Genomic DNA, 20,729 nt, shown 5'->3' on the forward strand with positions numbered 1-20,729 from the left:
AAGCACCTCCTACCCCACTGATGGCCAAATCAGTTACTTCAGATTGGAATGTAAGCAAATCGTCTTCATACATGGATGATTGTCCAAGAGAAAAAACAAGCAATATCTTAAAAATATATCGAAGTATATTTTGGAAGATAACTGCATAGATGTATTTGACATTGATTGCATGTAATGTTAAGGTTTTAGGATTTAGACCTATTAACAAAGAAGAAACAACAATATATTTCTTAATTCAAGAGATTCTGGAGGATGATGTGAGACCTGGCGGGAAATCTCAAGGTGGTGGTTTTCTCAACGCTAGAAGGGTTGCTTTGTCCTGGATAATGTTAATCATCTTGAATGTTGTTGAAGCTGTGGTAATCTAGGCAGCTGATGTGTATTACATCACACTTGGGCCTTGCAAGTGGTGGAAAGGGTTTGGGAATGAGGAGGTAAGTTGTTCACAGTATGTAGCTCGTCCTGAGAGATTTCTGATCAGTGGTGACCTTCACAATATTGATGGTCAGGGACTTAAAGATGTTAATCCCTTTGAATATCATTGGTAGTTGGTTAGATATATTTTTGTTGGACATGATCATTGCCTGGCACTGTGCAATGATTACGTTTTGCCAGCTATCAGTATGCACCTGAATTATTGTCTAGGTTTTGCCACTTGTAGATATGTGCTGCTTCTCTGTTGAAAAGTTATGAATAGAACAGAACATCATGTAATCAACAGCAAGCATCTCTACTTCTTTCCTTGTAGTAGAAGGAAGATATTGATGTCTTAGAATTTTGTATCCTGTAATGTCTTTGTTGGTACACTTTGACTTGGAGTTCAGCAGTTCAAGTTAGAAGTTTACCAATACTCTCCAAAGGCAACAAAAGACTCGCCACAAGTATTGTCCTTATTTCCTAAAAATACATAAATTAAAAAGTACCTTCCTGATTTTGACAGTACTGAGAATTTTTCAATTTTCAGTACTGAGTATTTTTCAGTTCAGTGAAAATGTTGGCAGTCCCTTAGTATCTTCAGCAAAGCAACTTCAGTGCTTCAAATAGCAAACACGAGGAAATCTGCAGATGCTGGAAATTCAAACAACACGCACAAAATGCTGGTGGAACGCAGCAGGGCAGGCAGCATTTATAGGAAGAAGCACTGTCGATGTTTCAGGCTGAGACCCTTCGTCAGGACTCACGAAGGGTCTCGGCCTGAAACGTCGAGAGTGCTTCTCCTTATAGATGCTGCCTGGCCTGCTGTGTTACACCAGCATTTCGTGTGTGGTGCTTCAAAAAGTTTAGCTTCCAGTGATAACAAACCAAATCTGCTTAGAAACTGAGCGAGGGACTTGACACTGATGACGTGCTTCATAATAACTGAGTTAAGTCGAGAAAAAGTACGTTCAATCCTTTATTATGAAACCAGCAAAGACAAATGATCTTATAGCAAGATTAGAAATTAGCATAACCAAAATTAGCAAGGTTACAAAATAAGTGGAATAAGAATGATTAGTGTTCAAATTAGCAGTCAATAAAAAATATCATTCAAGTCAAAAAAAGGATGCATGACTCCTACATGGCTCATTGCCATTTCATCACAAAGACTCCCTAAAGATGAGCAATAAATACCAGGTTTGTTGGTGATATTATCTAAAATGTATAGTTAATGCAACTCATAATGTGCTTTATCCTAACAGCACTGTGGGTGTACCTACACCTCAGGTACTGCAGCTGTTCAAGAAGGCAGTTCATCACCACTTTCTCAAGGGCAACTAGGGATGGGCAATAAATGCTGGCTTAGCTGGTGACGCCCACATCCCGTAAGTGAATTAAAAAAATTACAACTGAGGTCATGGGGGTGCAGTGGAAGCAGGGGAAACAAGCACAAAGGAGTAAGGCACGTCACTATTTCCTGCTTTCCTTGAGCCATTAGCTTGGGAGATTTAGCAGCATCATCTTTTGATTATTTGTTACACTTGATCAACATTGTGCGGATTTTTTCTCAATCTTTCAGCAGTACTTCTCAGGTGGCGGTATGTTTGTAATGTAGGAAGGACATACAGTGGCTAGTTTGAACACAGCAAACTGACAAACCATATGATTTGTTTCTGAAATGTTTTTTGAGGAATAAGTATTAACTGGGGCACTGAGGTGAACCCTACTGACTCCCTCCAGTGCAGATCTTCCCATATTTGCAACTCAAGAATGCTGGGTTAGCACATCTGAAGTTTGTGCACCTTTTGAGTAAAGTCACCAAAGACGGGTGTGGGCTACAGTAAAGGTCGATGGTTTTGAACCAGCCCACCTGCAAAACTACCAGTAAGTTGTCCGCAGTGTGCAGGTGAGTGGTAAAACCTAGGAAGAGTTGACGTGGAAATGTGGGGAGAATAAAATGGATTTGGGTAGGGTTAGTGCAAAAGGTATATGATGGTTGGTGTGGGCTGAAGGACCCATTTCTGTGCTGATTTTTCTGACTCTGACTCTAACCCTGCAATCATCACATTTCACGAATTGGTTCCTACTGCAATTTGCTCTGGATATCCTGTACCTTTTTTGAAAACAAAACTTCTGTCCCTTATGGCCTGCTTTTATTATGATCATGCTCTGTGTTAGCAAACAACAAAATGAACCTTTAAGTTCATTTACTGTATATAATAATTTTAAGTATTATATATTAAAAATACATTTCTTTGACATCTTGCAGCCATTCACACAGCTGCGATGGACATGCTGGGAGGACCTGGTGTGAGCAAACAGTGCAGGAAGCCTGAGATAATAGCTGATGCTGCCTATGCCATTTTCTGCAGGCCAAAGTCATTTACTGGGAACTTTATAATTGATGAAGAATTTCTCAAAGGAGAAGGAATAAGCGACTTCAGTGTCTATGCAGTTGAACCAGGTACGCACAGAGTTCTTGCAGTTTTTAAACTGTTATGACTAAACTGAATCCTGTATTCACCATAGTTTGCTGAAAAGAACCAAAATTGTTTTTACACTAGAGCAGAGGGATTAAAGGGAAAATTTTACAAACTAAGGTACTGCGTGGCCTTGATAGGAGGGCACTGTTTTGAGAATTAGATGATTTTGTACACTCGTGAAGCTTGTGAAGAGAATTTAATAATTGGCATTGTGAAACAATAAAGTTACAGTTGAAGCCAGGAAATACTTGAAGCATTCAGGGGCTCAGAAAGTATCTGAGGAGAGACACAGTTAACTCTTCAGAACTGCTATAAGATCATTGACCTGAATAGTTAACTCTCCATAGGTGCTGACATGCTGAATGTTCAATCTTTATTTTTGACTTCAGGCAATTGCAATCTTTTTTTTTGCTTTTAGATTTCTTTAAGGTTATTACAGTTTCAATTTAAAAATGCATTGCAGAGTACAGAAGATAACTGTCCCAAAATTAAAATGGTGTAATTATTTGAGTTGAAAGGCCTTTGTTGGGTAAACAGCATCTGGTTTTATGGTTGTAGTGTGGTAACAAGGAAGTGAGAGAATGAGACTTTAGAAACCTGCTCCCCAGCACCACCAACTGGCCAGAGTCTGGAACTACATCATTAAAGTAAAATTAAAAGGAATTACATAATATCAGAAGGAAGTGGCGCTCGCTATTAATTAGGCACAAGAGACAGCAAATGTTGGCAATCTAGAGCAACACAGATTGGAAAGAAGTAAAGGAACTCAGTGAATCAGGCAGTGAATGGACGGAAATGACAGTCGATGTTTCAGGTTGAGACTCTTCATCTGGACCAGATAAAAGAGAGGAGATAGCAAATATATAAAAATGGGGGGAGTGGATGGAGCAAGAACTGACAGGTAATGGGTACATCCAGGAAAGGGGTAGAATGATATGTAGATGAGGAAGGTATGGAAATGGTGTAAGCAATTGGAAGGTGATAGGTGGAAGTGGCAAAGGGTTGAAGAAGATGGAACCTGATAAGAGAGGATGGTGGACCATAGAATAAAGGGAAGGATGGGGAACGGGAACCAGTGGGAGGAATTTGCAGGTGTTGGGCAGATGGAGAGGATGGAAGAGGGAAAGATATAGGGTGATGAGCAGCAGTAAGATCAGGAAAAGAAAGATGGAAGAGGCAGAGAGGAGCAGTTACTGGAAGTTAAAGAAATCAATGTTCATCAGGTTGGAAACTACCAAGGTGGAATATCAAGTTCTGTTCACTTATCTGTGTTTATAGTCTCAACACAGCGGTGAAGGAGACAGTTGACAGACATGTCAGTGTGGGAATGGGTAATCAAATTTAAATAGCTGGCCACCGGGAGATCTTGGATGGGACAATGGAAGAAGCAAATGTGCTGTACGAAGCAGTCCTCCAATCTGCATCAGAGCTCACTGTGGTAGATGAAGCTGCAGCAGATGCAATGAATAACACCAATGGGTTCACATGTGAATGGTTGCCTCACCTGGAAGGACTATTTAGGGCCCTGGCTGGTTGTGAGAGATGAGGTGTAGGGACAGGTGAGCACTTAGTGCACTTGCAGTTATAAGTCCCTAGAAGGGGATTGGTGGGAAGGATGAGTGGATAAGGGGGTCACAAAGAGATGGCAGTAGTTGTAGAGAATGATAAGAGTGATATTTGGATGCACAGGCCGGTGTGGTGGTGAGGACAGATGTATGGGAAATGGAAGAAAGGCAAGTGAGGACTCCATCTTTAGCAATGGGGAGGGGGCAGAAGCCCCATATAAAAATAAGTATTATTGGCTCCAGAGACTTCAGCAGAGTTGAATATCTGTGCTGTCTGCAATCCAACTATTGATGACCTCCATCATCCTGAGGGTTTGAGAAGCCCAATTTCAAAGAGAGTGCAACTCAAACGTAATGAGACAGCTACTGAGTTGGAAGCAAGAGTGGATGTGTGATTGATGCGGAATCAAATCTTGCAAGAGGCATTGGACTTTACGTTATTTATAGAAGTATCAGGTTTATTTGTGGATGAGTCATTTTTGATTATCTTATTTGCAGCAATAAAAACCATTTTACGGTATTTATCAATTCAGGTAATCAGCAGAGCTTGAGTTCCTTCAGGAAACAGCCTGAAAGTTTCCGTTTGTTGTTATATTTGATACTTTATAATAATAATAAATGTGCCTCATGCTTAAAACTGTACCACTGCTCCCAATCATAAGAATTAAAATTGAAAGTCGTGGGCTTGTTACAAGAGACAGGCAATGGAGACTTGAAGTTAATGAAGTAGAATTGCAGCTGCATTTCTGTACAAGACTCAGTGGGGAGCTGTGGTGCAGAAGCAACTAGCAGTATAGGTGGCCTAGGAGAAGCCAATGCTAAACTGACTTGGGGCTTCCACAAAGAAACATGGAAGTCCTGACATAAGCACTTCTGCCAAGTGGAAGATTTAGCTCTTGAAGTTGGTGGCTTAGCCATTTGCAGAAAACCACATTGAAAGGTTTGATTGGAAGTACTCTGGTACAAATATATATAGAACTGAGGAGACACTATGTGTGGATTTAGAAAGAGTGCTTTGTAAAATTATTCAGAATTAAGTTGATAGGCTAGATTAAAATTGTTTTCATTACATTAGAGAGATTTTTATTTCCATTCTTTGCTCATTCATCCTATACCCTAGAGTGATTGAACAAAGAATGAAAATAAAAATCTCTCTGAAGTAATGAAGCCCCATTGAATGTTGACTGAAGGTCAAACTCTTTTTGGAACCAAGAATATAAATGTTAAATATCCCTGCATTACTTGACCAGAAGCTGGTGAAACACAGTGAGCACAGGAATTTGGGTGAATGGGACAGGAATATAGTAGGGAAACATAGACTTATTTAAAAATAGTTAAGAATAGTAAATAATATACTGACAGGCATAGTGAGCAAGATCCAGTATATAAAATGGAGGCAAGTTCTAATGGAACATTCATTTTGGAGTGGTCATTTTGAGAAGTGCTGTTTTGAGTTTTAACTGCTGAGGCTTTGACAAGAAGGATGAGCGCTGACAAGGTCTTTACTTTTTCATCTTTTAACAATAGAGATAGAAACAACCTTCAGTGGAGTGCTATGCTCCTCCAGTGAAATGTCAAAGTCAAATGCGCCTGACAACAGTATCTATGGGATGTGTGCTCAGCTGCTGTTCCTCTCAGAGTATAGGAATTACTCATGACAGCGGCTGGACACCTGATACAAGAGAAGTGTTATAAATGGAATTTCACCCAAAGAGATAGATGAGAAGGAAGGAAGTGTAGGAGTCTCCTGTGGTTATTCCCCTCATTCACAAGTATGCTAGTTTTGGATACTGTTGGGGGGAAATTGACTCTTCGGAAAAGCAACAGAAGCAGCCAGATCAGTTGATTCTGCTGTAGAGCTGGGTAGATCAGAGCGCAGCTGAGCAGCAGTGATAGGCAATTCTACAGTTGGGCACAGATGGACATTTCTGTGGCTGTGAGCAAGACTATAGGGTGGGGCATTGCCCTCCACACTGGTGGCAGAGTCAAGGATGTCTCTGATTGGATGCAGGACATTCTGAAAGAGGGGAAGATGGTGAGCAGCAAGAGGACATTGGTACCAATGGCATAGGCAATGTCTTCCTGACATAGATAGGAAGAGAGATGAAGTCCTGCAAATTTAGGGATTTAGCAAAAGGTTAAATCAATGTCCCTCTGGAGTTATAATTTCTGGATTACTCCCATGCTCTGTGCTGCAGAGGGCTGGAATAAGAGGATAAGGCATAAGAATACATGTTTGAAGAGCAGACAGGAAGGCTTCAACTACTTGAACCATGGGGATCTACTATAACCACAGATCACCTGTTTAAGGGGTGCAGGATACATCTCAATTGTAGGAAAACCAATATCCTTGCAGGGAGATTTACTCCTGTTATTCACAAGGTTTAAACTATTATGGCAGGGGTTTGGGACCTAAAATAGTGGTGTATCAGATGAGAAAAGTGAAGCAAGTCTAGAGATTAACGTGAGCAGGTAATGAGAGGTAATTTCCGTAATATTGAGTTAGTGCTATGCAGCAGATGGGACAGAATATGTCCTGAGTGTACAGGAAATTCTTCTGAACCAATATGTGGATAGACCTACACTTAAGCAGCTCTTACAAATCAGCCTGGGCAAATGGTCAATGTGTCAGTGAGGGAGCACATTGAGACCAGTGACTATTTTCTAAGTTTCAAGCTAATTGCTGAAACAATAGGACTGGTGTTCATGTTGAAGTCCTAAGTTGGAGGAAAACACGAGGAAATCTGCAGATGCTGGAAATTCAAGCAACACACACAAAATGCTGGTGGAACACAGCATTAACAAGCCCTGATGAAGGGTCTTGGCCCAAAACATGGACAGTGCTTCTCCCTTTAGATGCTGCCTGGCCTGCTGCGTTCCACCTGCATTTTGTGTGTGTTGCCTAAATTGGAGGAATGCTAATTTCAACACATCGGACAAAAACTATCAAAATTCATTGGGAGAGGCTGTTTACAGATAAAGGGACATCTAGCAAGTGAGGTAGGAAGAGTTCAGAGTCAGCATGTTTTTGTTGGGAAGGCTTGTAAGATTAGAAAACCTTGGTTGATGAAGGATATTAAGAATTTGATCGAAAAAAAGGTGTATGTCAGCTATAGGTGTATGGAATCAAGCAAGTCTCTTGAGGAAGATACAAGTACATTTAAGAGAGAAATTAGGAGGGGTAAATAGGTCATGATATATCAAGATAAAGGAAAGGAGATTACATAAGATATACACAAGATAAAGGAAAATCTCAGGAGATTCTGTAAGTGTTTTTTTGGAGTAAAAGGGTAACTACAGAGACAGTAGACTCTCTTCAGGATCAGTGTGCATGTTTGGAGGGATAGAAAGTTGGTGAGGTGTTAAAATGAATGCTTTACATCTAGATTCACTATGGAGAAGCGCATAGGAGCTAGTAAGTTCAGAAGAAGGATCATTGATATCCTGGAGGAGGAAGTATTCAAGGTCTTGAAATATATAGAGGTGGATAAATCATCGGGGGCTAACCAGATTTATCCAAAGATTTTAAGGGAAGCAAGGGAAAACATTGCTGGGGCACTGGCAGAAATGATTCATTAGCCACAAATGATGTGAGGATAGCTAATGTTGTGTCTTTCTTGAAGAAGGGTAGTTGGGATAAGCCAGGAAATTACAGACCAGTGAGCCTTGTATCAGGGGTGGGAAATTTACTGGAAGGGAATTTGAGAGACCAGATTTACTTATATTTAACAAAGCAAGGACTGATTAAGGATAAAATAGTTTTGTGCATGGGAAATCATGCCTCATGATTTTTTTTAGTAAACTGAAGCTGATTAATGAGGCTCGGTCTACATGAACTTTAGCAAGACCTTTCACAAGGTCCCGCATGACAGGCTAGTCTGGAATGCTAGAATGCATGGAATCCAGTGTGAGCTAGCCAATTAGGTACAGAATTCTTATTACTATCACTTGAATTATTTTATCTTGGTAATGGAGGGTTGGTTTTCAGATTGGTGACCTGTGACCCATGACGTGTCATGGGGATTGATGCTGGATCCTTTATTGTTTGCTTTGTACTGTATATTAATAGTTTGGATAGGTACCTAAGGCTTTTGCACAATACTGCATTTGTCACCGTGGAGCAGAGAGCAAGTTTGTGAATCTGGCGGAAGCAAAGGATGTTGGGAGTGGTGAGGATGGAGCACTCTGGGGAGGTGGGGTGGGACAGGTGGCAAAAAAGGAGTACCAAGGGCGGTGGTGGCACTGGTTCAGACACACCCGTCCCTGAGACACAGGCAAGGTCATTTGATTCCAAACAATTGGTTAATTGATTATTACAGAACGTCTCTCTGGTGCTTCCCACTCCCTTCCCCTTTTCCCAACCATGATTCCCCTCTCTCTGCCCCCTTCCCACTCTCAATCCACAATAGAGGCCCATATCAGATTCGAGTATATTATCACTTACATATGTCATGAAATTTGTCTTTTGTAGTTTTTTTTGTGGCAACAGTACAGTGCAATACATAAAACTACTGCAGTGCTGTGCAAAAGTCTTTGGCACCCTAGCTATATATCAGACTTTTATACAATACTGTGCAGGGCAAGTTTGCAGATGAGATGGTGTTGTGGACAGTGAAGAAGGTTCTCTGAGGTTACAAGATCTAATCAATTGGGAAAATGAGCAAGGGAATAGTAAGTGGAATTTAACTTGGACAAGTGTAAGGTAATGCATTTTGGGAAGTTAAGCGAGGAAAGGACGTACACAGTGAATAGACATGGTGAGCCAGCTGAAGTGTTTCTGTGCTGTACAATTCTATGACTAAAAATGAACAATCTGTGACCAGTGAACTCTTGTTCTACTCTTCAATAAGTGGTTTATGAATGTTTCTCTGACGTCCCAGTGATGCACCAGAGATTTAAATCACACCATTGTTAAAACTTTAAACCTTTGGTGATAAGACTTTAATTACACTGATCTGAATTTACAGGCCATCCACTATTACCTGATTTCTTTTTGGATGAGGATCCTGAAAATTTGAGCAAGAAGATGCAAGAATTTGGTATGTCCCTTATATTCCCTGTATCTCAATGCTGATACGACATCTAGATGAACTGATGAATATTAGAACTGAAACTATTGTTACTCTGTATCCTCATCCCCAGGATGAGATTGATACAAGTGGTAGTCAATTAATCTGTGCTAAATTGTTGGAGAGGAGCAATCTTCTTGATTTTCTTCACACAGATTGACTCATCTTTAGAAATTTGTGTAACACTGTTAATCCTATGAACAGCAAATGAAAATCAGTTGGAAATTGAGTGACCACCCTGTGGTTTGTTAATTCTTAGACTTTCTCCTTTGACTTTGTGTTTTAATACAACGTTCTCAATGTGTGAGTGTCACATACTTCAGTGAGCTGTGGGAGTATGGGTGAAAACTCAAGACAAAGGAACAGAGGGCCCATGAAGAACAAAATAGTCTGCTTAGTTATAGGAAGATGGGAAGAAAGATTGACAAAGAGAAAAATGCATATTATTTCATTAAAATAATTATTATTGTGGCAGCAGTTTACATTCCTGGGCTGGAGTGGTCGATGAGCTTTGCATTTCATATTTTCAATACCACTATCACTGGGTAGCTTTCTGCAGGGGCTTTGAGAAATGGACCACCTACATAACCCTGACCCTTCCTTTCCCTAGAGTCAGCTAGTCAAAAGCTAACATGATGAAATGGGCATAGCTGCAATACCTAAGACCTGCTGTTGGTATGACTGTGCTGCAATATTTGCTGTTGTTTAAGAATGATTGCTGTACAGTTTAGACTGCCCTGGACTCAATTCCTGAGCCATGAGTTGTACATGTTCAGTGGTTGAGCATAAAAAGATGATAAATTCTTATTCCTATCACTTGGAATTATTTTATCATTAATATCCACAGCTAAAAACTTTGCAGTGTATAGGTCTATGATTATTGTTCAAACATTTAGCACAGAGGAGGTTTGTTGGTGTATTACACCGCTGTAGATGTTTGAAAGAGCTAAATGTTTTTCTTCATAATCCTGCAATATTGCCCTATCATTTATACGAATTGTTATTTGAAACTTGCAATTAAACTCACTTCCACTATTTCAGAAAGTAGATTTCAGATCATTATAATTTGTTGCAAGGGAAGAGAATAATATCTCTGATCTTCCTTCGGGTTCTTTTTTGAATCATCTCAGATCTATGTCACCTGATAATTGACCTCCTACTATTGGAGTTATTTTCTCCATAGTTATCCTTTCAAGCCCAAACATAATTTTGAGCACACCCTAATTTGTTCTGTTCTTAGCCATCTTTGTTCTGTGCAGTGGCTGGGATATTCCTGCGGTATATCTGAACTATTTATGTCATAAGAACATAAGAGCAGAATTAGGCCATTCAGCTCTTAGAGTCAGCTCCGCCATTTCACCATGGCTGATTTATTATCCATCTCAATCTCATTCTCCTGTCTTTTGCCTGTAACTTTTGACACTCTGATTTAAAAAAACCTATCAACCTCCACCTTAAATGTAGCCAATGACTTGACCCTGCACAGCCATCTGTGGCAATGAATTTCACAGGTGTCCTCCCTTGCCTTGACATCCGTCTAAAAATATGCTCAGGTTTGGACTAAATTCAGTATAACGTCCTTGATTTGGTACATTATTGGGTGGAAATTTACCTCATTTGTGCCTGTTTTTTAACGTATAAAATGTGCATAAAAATCATGCTGTGTTTTTTGATGAAATTGAGTGGATATTCACCTTGATGTGTGTATAATTTGTTCAATATTATGAGAGTGTGATACGCTTTTTCCATTATCAGTCAAAAATTGGTGTAAATGTGTGCAACCTACAGTCTGAGTATTTCCTTCACAGTGAAAGTAGAATGAAACCCTGCTCTCTGTTGTTAGTCGTACAATTTAGAGTAACTCTTCTGCGATATCAGATCAGTGATCTCCTTGTGCTATGCACTAGAATGTCTACAGCAGCTTTTCATTGGAGTGATCAATGTTCACTGGCAACAATGTAAACCTGCAGTTCACAGAGCACAGCAATGAGACATGTATGGATCATTGGGAATGGGGAGGAGCGGTGTATGGGCAGATGAAGGGAAATTTGTGGTTTTCCCCTTCCTTGACCCTCTCCTACATTGTCCCTTCATTTTATGGTAGCCTACTGTAGAGTTGCTGTGGGATATTACACTCATCGAATTTCAGTGCAACAAAGTTTGGGGAGGGCGGGTTGGGATATGTAGTTTGGCTGCAAGATAACCACCCTGAGGACTAAACTAAAACCAACTTAGTATTTTTGAGGGGTCTTTCAAATAAGAGATCAACAGGATCAATTTACTGTAGGAAAATTCCAATTCTCAGACATATTACAAACAAAGTCAATGACCTTGATTGCTTAGTGGGTCCTATCTTCAGTGATTCATGTTAGGTCTATTATCTATTAACAAGGCATAACTCTAGACATTAAAGTCATATTTCTTTGTAGGTGGAACTCCTGCGTTTGAAGCTGGAAAGCAGCAAGTTTCAGCAACATCTAAAGGACCTGTTGCTGATACTTTCAGGACTATTGAGGGAGCACTCACTGCTGATGTGGTAAAATCCACAGGAGGGGTTTATCAGTTTGAATTATCAGGTAAAGTGACTTGTGTAAGTTTTCTGCTGGCCTTTTTGAAGGCAAATTTTATTTCAGGATGTAAACTATTTTGGAACTAACAACTTAACAGAGAATCTTCTTCCTTTACTTTGACTGCAGGCTTGATTTTTCACAAGCCCTATTCCAGTTCCTGAATCAGGCATCTTTATAGTTATTTATGTTTTATTTGAAACCACAGGTATTACAATAAAGTAAGATTGACAGAAATTGATTTGGACTGTGGGATAGGAGCAAACATATGTGACAGGAAGGAATGACTGATCCATCAAACCCTTGTCACAGTAGCCTTGAATAAATATCATGACTAAAGATCTCGTCCATCTTCTGCAACCTCATTGTCTTCTGGTCAAGGCTGATTAAGAATAAAATCAGGCTGCACAAAGTGAAAGGTACTCTGGGAGAATTTCCTCTCTGACCGCCTCAGGTATTTGAAACTGGTGCAGAAATTCACAAGAATCAAACTGGAAAGAGACTTGTTTTTTTACAATTTTCCATTTTCTTAATGGTAATTTCTCCACTCTAATCAATTCATGTCCATCATGATATTTTCATTTGTGTTTTTTTTCCAATCCTAGCCTATTTTCTAAGACAAACTGAGTATCTAATTTTCGTCCCTCCAAATCACCATCAAATTTTGTTTTGCATTAACTTGAACAACTGGATTTTGCTGACCACTTGTACATAGAAGGTCAGTTGTATATAGATAGATATAGTTACTTTGTGTTTTTCCATGAGTTTAACTTGGTGTGTAGTCTTATAGGCCAATGTTAGTAATTGACATAATTTAATTTAATCAACAAAAACAAATAAAAATTGAAAACACAATACTGTAAGACATTTCACTGTGTTTAAAGTTAATAAGGGTTAAATGAGATCATTAGTTACCTTCTGCCCCTTTGGAATGTGATGAAGTCATCACCTGAGAAGTGACAGGAATGCTGATTGATGGGGCAACCACCAAACGAACTACTCCTTCATCGTGCAGCTTCCTTCATGTGTAGATTTTCAATTTTCATCTTATTACAGCTATTAGTCTTGCTCAAGTGTGCATTTGGTCTGTGTATTCAATTTACTGAAGATGTCTATCCTTCTGCTTTTATAATGCCAAACCTCTAGTTTTAATTAACTGTCTAGAATACAATTCTGAAAATATGGAAAAAATAACATGACAGGGCAAGAATGCATTTGGACCATGGTTACTGTCTTTTTGAAGAGCTGATTAGTTTCACCAGCCATGCATTATCTCTTTTGTCCTGCCCTTTATCATCCCCCATAGGCATTTTCATTTGAAGTATTTATCCAATTCATTTCAAAGTTTTCATTGAAATGTTCTCATTTTCAGTCAGTTCATTCCAGAACATTATAACTCACTGAACTCTCTTATTATTGCAAATATCTAGGAGAATTTTCAGAATCATCCAAAAACAATGTGGTAACCTCATTTTAAGTTAATTCAAGGTTATACCTTGTTCTTCTTTGATTTTATTACCAATAACATGATATTCCTGCTCATTTGATTCACAATAATGTTACAACATGGAGCCATAAAGATCTCCCCGAATTACAAATCCAGTATCACAATATAAGGATGGGAGTAAGCCACTCGGCCCTTTGAGCCCACCCTGTTGTTCCTTCGAGTCATGACTAATCTACACCAAGCATTGTCCCTCCTTTGTATCAGCTCCTGATACCTCTCAGTTGCCTGATCTTCGAAAATAATAATCTATTTCATCTTTAACTGTCTCATTGATTTAATCTTCACAATTCCCATTTAGAGAATCTCAGAGATTCTCCACCCCAAGCAAGAAGTTCCCTTCACTGCTAAATGACCACCTCCTAATCTTGTAGCTATGTTCACTTGTTTAAGGTTCTCCCACTGAGGGAGAAGTCTTCACATCTACTCTGCCTTCTATGGAAACACATTGGCATTAACACTGCCATACCACTTTAGGATCTTGTATGCTCCGATAAGATCACTCTCATTCTCTAAATTCTAAATGGTACAGATCTAATTTCTTTAGCTTCTCATCCCTGAAATTCACCTAGTTAATCTCTTTTAGGCTACCTGGAACACAATTATATCAGTATTTCAGTACATTTTTGTCTTGTTTTACCTTGTATGGAACACTTCATATTTCTGTTGTTTGTCTTTTAATTAGATCTTTCTCCTTTCCTTGAGCAGGTGATCATCCAGGAACCTGGTACATTGATCTGAAAAATGAAAGTGGCTGTGCTGGCGAAGGAAGCTTCCCAGGAAAAGTGGATGTACAGATGAGTATGAGCAGTGAGGACTTTGTAAAAATGTTTTCAGGTGAGCCTTTATGTAAAGGGCTATCATAAAAACAGTTCATGGGCAGTGTACGACTCATGACCTGCATAGGCACTGTATCCCGTCGTAACATGCCTAACAATTACTGCTTGAACTTAGATGGGATATCATATTTAATACAATAAAACCAAGGGACATACAGGAGAGCTATTGAACAAAATCATAATGCTTTACAATGCCAATGACCCAGGTTCAATTTGCACCGCTGTCTGTAAGGAGTTTCTACGTTCTCCCCGTGACCGTGTATGTTTCTGGGTGCTCTGAATGTGTTCTCCCACATTCCAAAGACATATGGGTCAGTAGGTTTTTTGGATGATGCAGGTTCATTGGGATGGAAGGACCTGTTACCATGCTTTATCTCTAAATATTTTTAAAAAATTGATATTGAGCTGTATGGGAGAGAGTATGATAAATCTCCAAAAGTTTGATGAAAGATTTGGAAACTAAGAATAATCTTAAAAGTGGTGGGATGGAGATGGGAAGAATGGGTTGTAGAGTAAAGAGAAAGTGAGAGACAGATATGGAGAGGTTTTGAGAACACATTCCTGCTGAAGACAGGCCAGCCAATATCAAAGTAATGACTGTTGGGTCAGAATCAAAGTTGTACAGAGATTGCAGAGGGATGTAGGGTTGGAGGAGGACTTGTGCCTGACAAGACAGGTCTGCAGCTTGTTAATGAAGCATATGAATGGAAGGATCTGTTACATGATAAAGAAAACTTAAAATCTTTGCAGGTTGGTCTCGTTCTCATTAGGTAGTTAATTCAGAAAAGGTGTTGAGCAAGACTTATGATGATCTGTCAAGTTTAGTATTGAAATGTTCATTTGATTTACCCCTGCCCCTCACCTTTGGGAAAAAGATGCACAACAAAATGGCAAATGTTGCATACTAACATGATATAATAATTGCAGTTCAGCTTTTCCTGACTCTTCCTTCTTTGTTTCTGAGAATATGGGTGCCCATCATAAGACTTAACTTTTGATCTGCCTCTTTCAACATCTCAATTGCATTTGTTCTAATGATATCACTTTCTTTAGCTTGAATTCTGATATTTCTTCCTTCAGCAAAGATCGCTCCACCATGGTGAATGGGGCCTTGACTGTCTCTAACCCAGTCTTCAGTACTTCTCCCATGCTTTGCTTCCATATTAGATATGCCACATTTAACAGAGAATCCTTGTTTATTCCTGGCACCCCTAGCATGATATTGCTGCTGAAAAGATTTTACTCTTTTACTTTCACCATTCCTAAGGGACTATTATCTCCATGGCATAAGAGTCTGCTGCTCAGTAAATGCTTAATCATCTCTCAGCTTTCCATAGGAACTTTCACATAAAAAATGTAAGAGTCACCTTTTCCTTTCTCTTTAGCCTTTCAACTATCCAGAGGTTGAAGTTCTCCTTAATGAAATAACAATTTCCTTACTTATCCTAACTATATTTGTTATTCATATTGTGGTCACCTCTTTATTAGGGAGCCCAAAAGTAAATTGGATAAGCGGTTTGCAGAACATCTCCATTTAATACACGTTTGTGATACTGAGTTTATGGTCATATCTCAATTTAATTGCCTGACAGAATTCAAACTCTGATCAGACATAGCTGGAGACATAAATAATGGGAAAATAGGCTGACCTTCCCTTAGCAACACAACCAGCACACCACAGATTGGGGAAGAACAGTGCCAGTGCCCAGTCCTGAAAACAATGCAACTGTTTGCAAAGATACAAAATACAGTAGGTACTGGAATCTGGAATGAAAAATATTAAACTGCTGGATGAACTCTAGACCAGGCAACATCAGTGGGAAATGAACAGTCGACATTTCAGGTGAAGACCAGTCACCCATTTCAGAGGAAGGTCTTGATGCAGAAAATGACCATTTCACTCTGCAAATGCTGCCTAACCCGTTGAGTTCCATGCAGCAGTTTGTTTATTGTAAAGAAGAAGCCAGAACTCAGATTACACACTATAAAAGGACCATATGTGTAGGACTCTTGTGTCTGAAAAGACAACATTGAGTATAGTGCAATAGCAATCTTTTGTAAATGATGTGTTTTGATGGATGGATATTAACGTAATGTTTTCAGATGCGGATGAGATTGAACATGGGATCATAAGTAGAATTATGCTGAAGAGCGTTCAGAAGGAACTTGTTTGCTGACAGAATTTGAATGTTACAGCCACATTGAGGCAAAGAGCTAAGAAAGAGACGGAGTAAACATACAACAAGACAGAAAGCAGGAAAATCTCTTGAAGATGGGAGGGAATACTAGCATCAGATTAGAACCTTTCCATGGACTATGAATTTTGTGTAATGAATCAAATCTGTCTTTGTTCATTACTAAAGCATGATCTTTGTCCTTCTTTCAGGTAAAATGAAACCAACCCTGGCATTCATGTCTGGCAAACTGAAGATCAAAGGGGACATGGCTCTTGCTATCAAACTGGAAAAGCTGTTGGCCCAGCTCAAGTCCAAGCTTTAACCTCTGATCAAAACAGCTATCAGTTTCTTCACTTGCCAGTACACAATGTTGATTTATGACTTCATGATTGAACATAACCACTTGACCAGCTAATTTAACTTTACGTACATTTGACACCAAACTTTTTGCCTTTAATTTGTATTTTTACAGTAAAATGAGGAAAATGGAATTCATAAATGAATTTGTTCTTGTTACTGAAACAATCTCAATTGAGTATTTAATTAACTGTGTACAACTTGACCTTGTACCTGATTATTATGTAGGTTGGCTAGAATGATCAGAGTTATTGTGGTTGTTTAAAGTGGGTGCATACTTTTGTTAATCTGGTCAGTAGATTTGAACTCATTGTTACTTTAATAACTTGAGGGGGATCTCCAATGTATTTTTTAATAATCTCACTTTCCCCTCCATTTTATGAACTGTTACTGTAAATATTGATACAATATCAAATTATTTCCACATAATATTTGGTATTTAATTTAATTTCATAATTTTTAAAAATTATTTCTACAGGGTGAAAGCTCCATCTTCTCTTAAACTATATCTAATTTTGTTAATAAGAACATTAGAAAATGGAGTAGGAGTAGGCATCCAGCCACCTCGAGCTGGCTCCGCCATTCAATAAGATCATGGTTGATCTGACTATGGACTCATCTTCACCTACCTGCCTTTTCCTCATAACGCTTAATTCCCTTACTATGCAAAAATCTATCCAACCTCGTCTTAAGTATATTTACTGAGGTAGCCTCTACTGTGTCATTGGGCAGAGAATTCCACAGATTCACCACTCTTTAGGAAAAGAAGTTCCTCTACACCTCTGTCCTAAATTTACTTCCCTGAATCTTGAGGCTATGTTCCCTAGTTCTAGTCTCACCTACCATTGGAAACAACTTTTCTGCCTCTATCTTATCTATCCCTTTCATAATTTGATATGTTTCTATAAGATCTCTTCTCATCCTTTTGAATTGAGTACAGACCCAGACAACTCCATCTCTTCTCAGGTCTAACCCCCTCATCTCTGGAATCAGCCTGGTGAATTTCCTCTGCACTGCCTCCAAAGCCAGTATATTCTTTCTCAAGTAAGGAGACCAGAACTGCACGCGGTACTCCAGTTGCAGCCTCACCAGTATCCTGTACATTTGCAGCAAAACCTCCCTGCTCTCAAATTCAATCCCTCTAGCAATGAAGGCCAATATTCCATTGCTTTCTTGATAGTCTGCTGCACCTGCAAAACAACCTTTTGTAATTAAATATCAGATGAAGAAAGTCTTGAACAATAATTACAAAATGGACAATCATGGACTGTACTATTTTTAAATACAACAGCTCACATTGACAATTAGTGTATTGTCTCCAAGGACTTCACCACCACAAAGCATGATGCCAACAGGTAGCCATGGTGATTTCAGTTACAGTGAATGTGATCAGGCCAGCGACGGTGGTGACAGTGCTGAACCTGATGCACCTCTTGCCAACATTAATATTTTAGTACACAGGAATTGCCAGTCACTACCCAGGAGTGCAGCTACAGGCTACACTGTAGCCACCATTCGTCAAACTCATACCATCTAACTCTGCAGAGACCAAGTCTATATGTGGGATTTTCCTTTTCCACCGATCAGCTACTCAGCAAATAAATTTGCTAAACTTAAGGGAATTTTTTTTGGATGTTTTAAAATAGAATTCCCAACTTGATAGAACTGAATAACACACACAAAATGCTGGTGGAACACAGCAGTCCAGGCAGCATCTATAGGAAGAAGTACAGTTGACGTTTCGGGCCGAGACCCTTCATCAGGACTAACTGAAAGGAAAGATGGTAAGAGATTTGAAAGTAGGAGGGGGAGGGGGAAATGCAAAATGATAGAAGACAGGAGGGGGTGGGGTGAATCTGAGAGCTGGAAAGGTGATTGGCAAAAGGGATACAGAGCTGAAGAAGGGAAAGGATCATGGGACGGGAGGCCTCAGGAGAAAGAAAGGGGGAGAATTCTGATATGTCTATCCATGGCCTCCTCTACTGTCAAGATGAAGCCACACTCAGATTGGAGGAACAACACCTTATATACCAGCTGGGTAGCCTCCAACCTGATGGCATGAACATTGACTTCTCTAACTTCTGTTAATGCTCCCCCTCCTCTTTATTTTCTCTCTCTCTGCCCATCACTTTGCCTGTTCTCCATCTCCCTCTGGTGCTCCCCTCCTCCCCCTTTCTTTCTCCTGAGGCCTCCCGTCCCATGATCCTTTCCCTTCTCCAGCTCTGTATCCCTTTTGCCAGTCGCCTTTCCAGCTCTCAGATTCACCCCACCCCCTCCGGTCTTCTCCTATCATTTCACATTTCCCCCTCCCCCCACTACTTTCAAATCTCTTACTATTTATCCTTTCAGTTAGTCCTGACGAAGGGTCTCGGCCAGAAACTTCGACTGTACTTCTTCCTATAGATGCTGCCTGGCCTGCTGTTCCACCAGCATCTTGTGTGTGTTGCTTGAATTTCCAGCATCTGCAGATTTCCTCGTGTAGAACTGAATAATACTGACTTAAGAATTGGGCATTTTGGCCCATCGAGTATGCTCCGCTGTTTCATCATTGCTAATCCATTTCCCTCTCAACTCCATTCTCCTGCTTTCTCTCCATAACCTGACCCTGACTAATCAAGAACCTATCAATCTCTGTCTTAAATGCACAGAATGACTTGGCCTCCACAGCCACCTGTGGCAACAAATTCTCAGGCTCAAGAAATTCTTCCTAATCTCTGTTCTAAAAGGACATCCCTCTAATTTAAGGCTGTACCCACTGGTCCTAGACTCCCCCACCAAAAGAAACATCCTCTTCACAACCACTCTATCAAGGCCGTTCAACATTCAATAGGTTTCACTGAGATCCCCCCTCATTCTTCTAAATTCCAGCAAGTATAGGCCTGGAACCTTCCATCTTTGCTCATATGATAACCCTTACAATCCTGGAATAATTCTTGTGAACCTCCTCTGAACCCTCTCCGATGTAAGCACATCCTTTCTCAAATAAGGGACCCAAAACTGCTCCCAGTGCTCCAAATGAGGGCTCACCAGTGCCTTATGCAGCCTCAGCATTACATCCTTACTTTCATGTTCTAGTTCCCTTGAAATTAATGCTAACATTGCATCTGCCCTCCTCACCACCGATTCAAAGTTCAAAATAAATTTATTATTAAAGTACATATATGTCACCATATACAACCCTGACCTGAGATTCATTTTCTTTTGGGCATACTCAATAAATCTATAGCATTATAACCAGAAAAATTAATGAAAGACCACCTAACTAGGTACTTCATCCAGAGTGCAGAAGACAACGAACTGTGCAAATACAAAAAGAAGAAATAATAATAAATAAACAAACAATAAATATTGAGAACATGAGATGAAGAGTCCTTGAAAGTGAGTCCATTGGTTGTGGGTACATTTCAATGATGTGGCAAGTGAAGTTGTCTGCAGCCCACAGAACATTGCTGAGGATCACTAGAGCCATCTTGGATTCAACTTGCAAATTAACCTTTAGGGAATTCTGCTTGAGGACTCCCAGATCCCTTTGTACCTTGAATCTTTGAATTTTTCTCTCCTAATGAAGTTTTTCCTTCTACCAAAGTGCATGACCATACACTTCCGGACACTGTATTCCATCTGTCACCTCTTGGCCCATTCCACGAATCTGTCTAAGTCCTTCTGCAGCTTTCCTGCTACCTCAATGCTACCTGCCCCTCCACCTATCCTTGTATCGTCCACAAGCTTGGCCACAAAGCCATCAATTTCA

General features: G+C 39.8%; 1 protein-coding gene across 1 annotated transcript in view; it reads left to right on the top strand.

Annotated features, from left to right (window-relative positions):
* Positions 1–17,407, top strand: part of hsdl2 (hydroxysteroid dehydrogenase like 2) — a 154,597-nt gene extending 137,190 nt beyond the window's left edge. Inside the window, exons 7-11 of the mRNA XM_059974840.1 lie at positions 2,687–2,881; positions 9,433–9,504; positions 11,964–12,110; positions 14,314–14,442; positions 16,831–17,407. Coding sequence (XP_059830823.1) covers positions 2,687–2,881; positions 9,433–9,504; positions 11,964–12,110; positions 14,314–14,442; positions 16,831–16,943 — 656 coding nt within the window. The 3' untranslated portion in view covers positions 16,944–17,407. The remainder of the gene's footprint in view (positions 1–2,686; positions 2,882–9,432; positions 9,505–11,963; positions 12,111–14,313; positions 14,443–16,830) is intronic.
* Positions 17,408–20,729: the final 3,322 nt, after the last annotated feature.

The sequence above is a fragment of the Hypanus sabinus genome, chromosome 7 (assembly GCF_030144855.1).
Source record: "Hypanus sabinus isolate sHypSab1 chromosome 7, sHypSab1.hap1, whole genome shotgun sequence".
Taxonomy (NCBI): domain Eukaryota; kingdom Metazoa; phylum Chordata; class Chondrichthyes; order Myliobatiformes; family Dasyatidae; genus Hypanus; species Hypanus sabinus.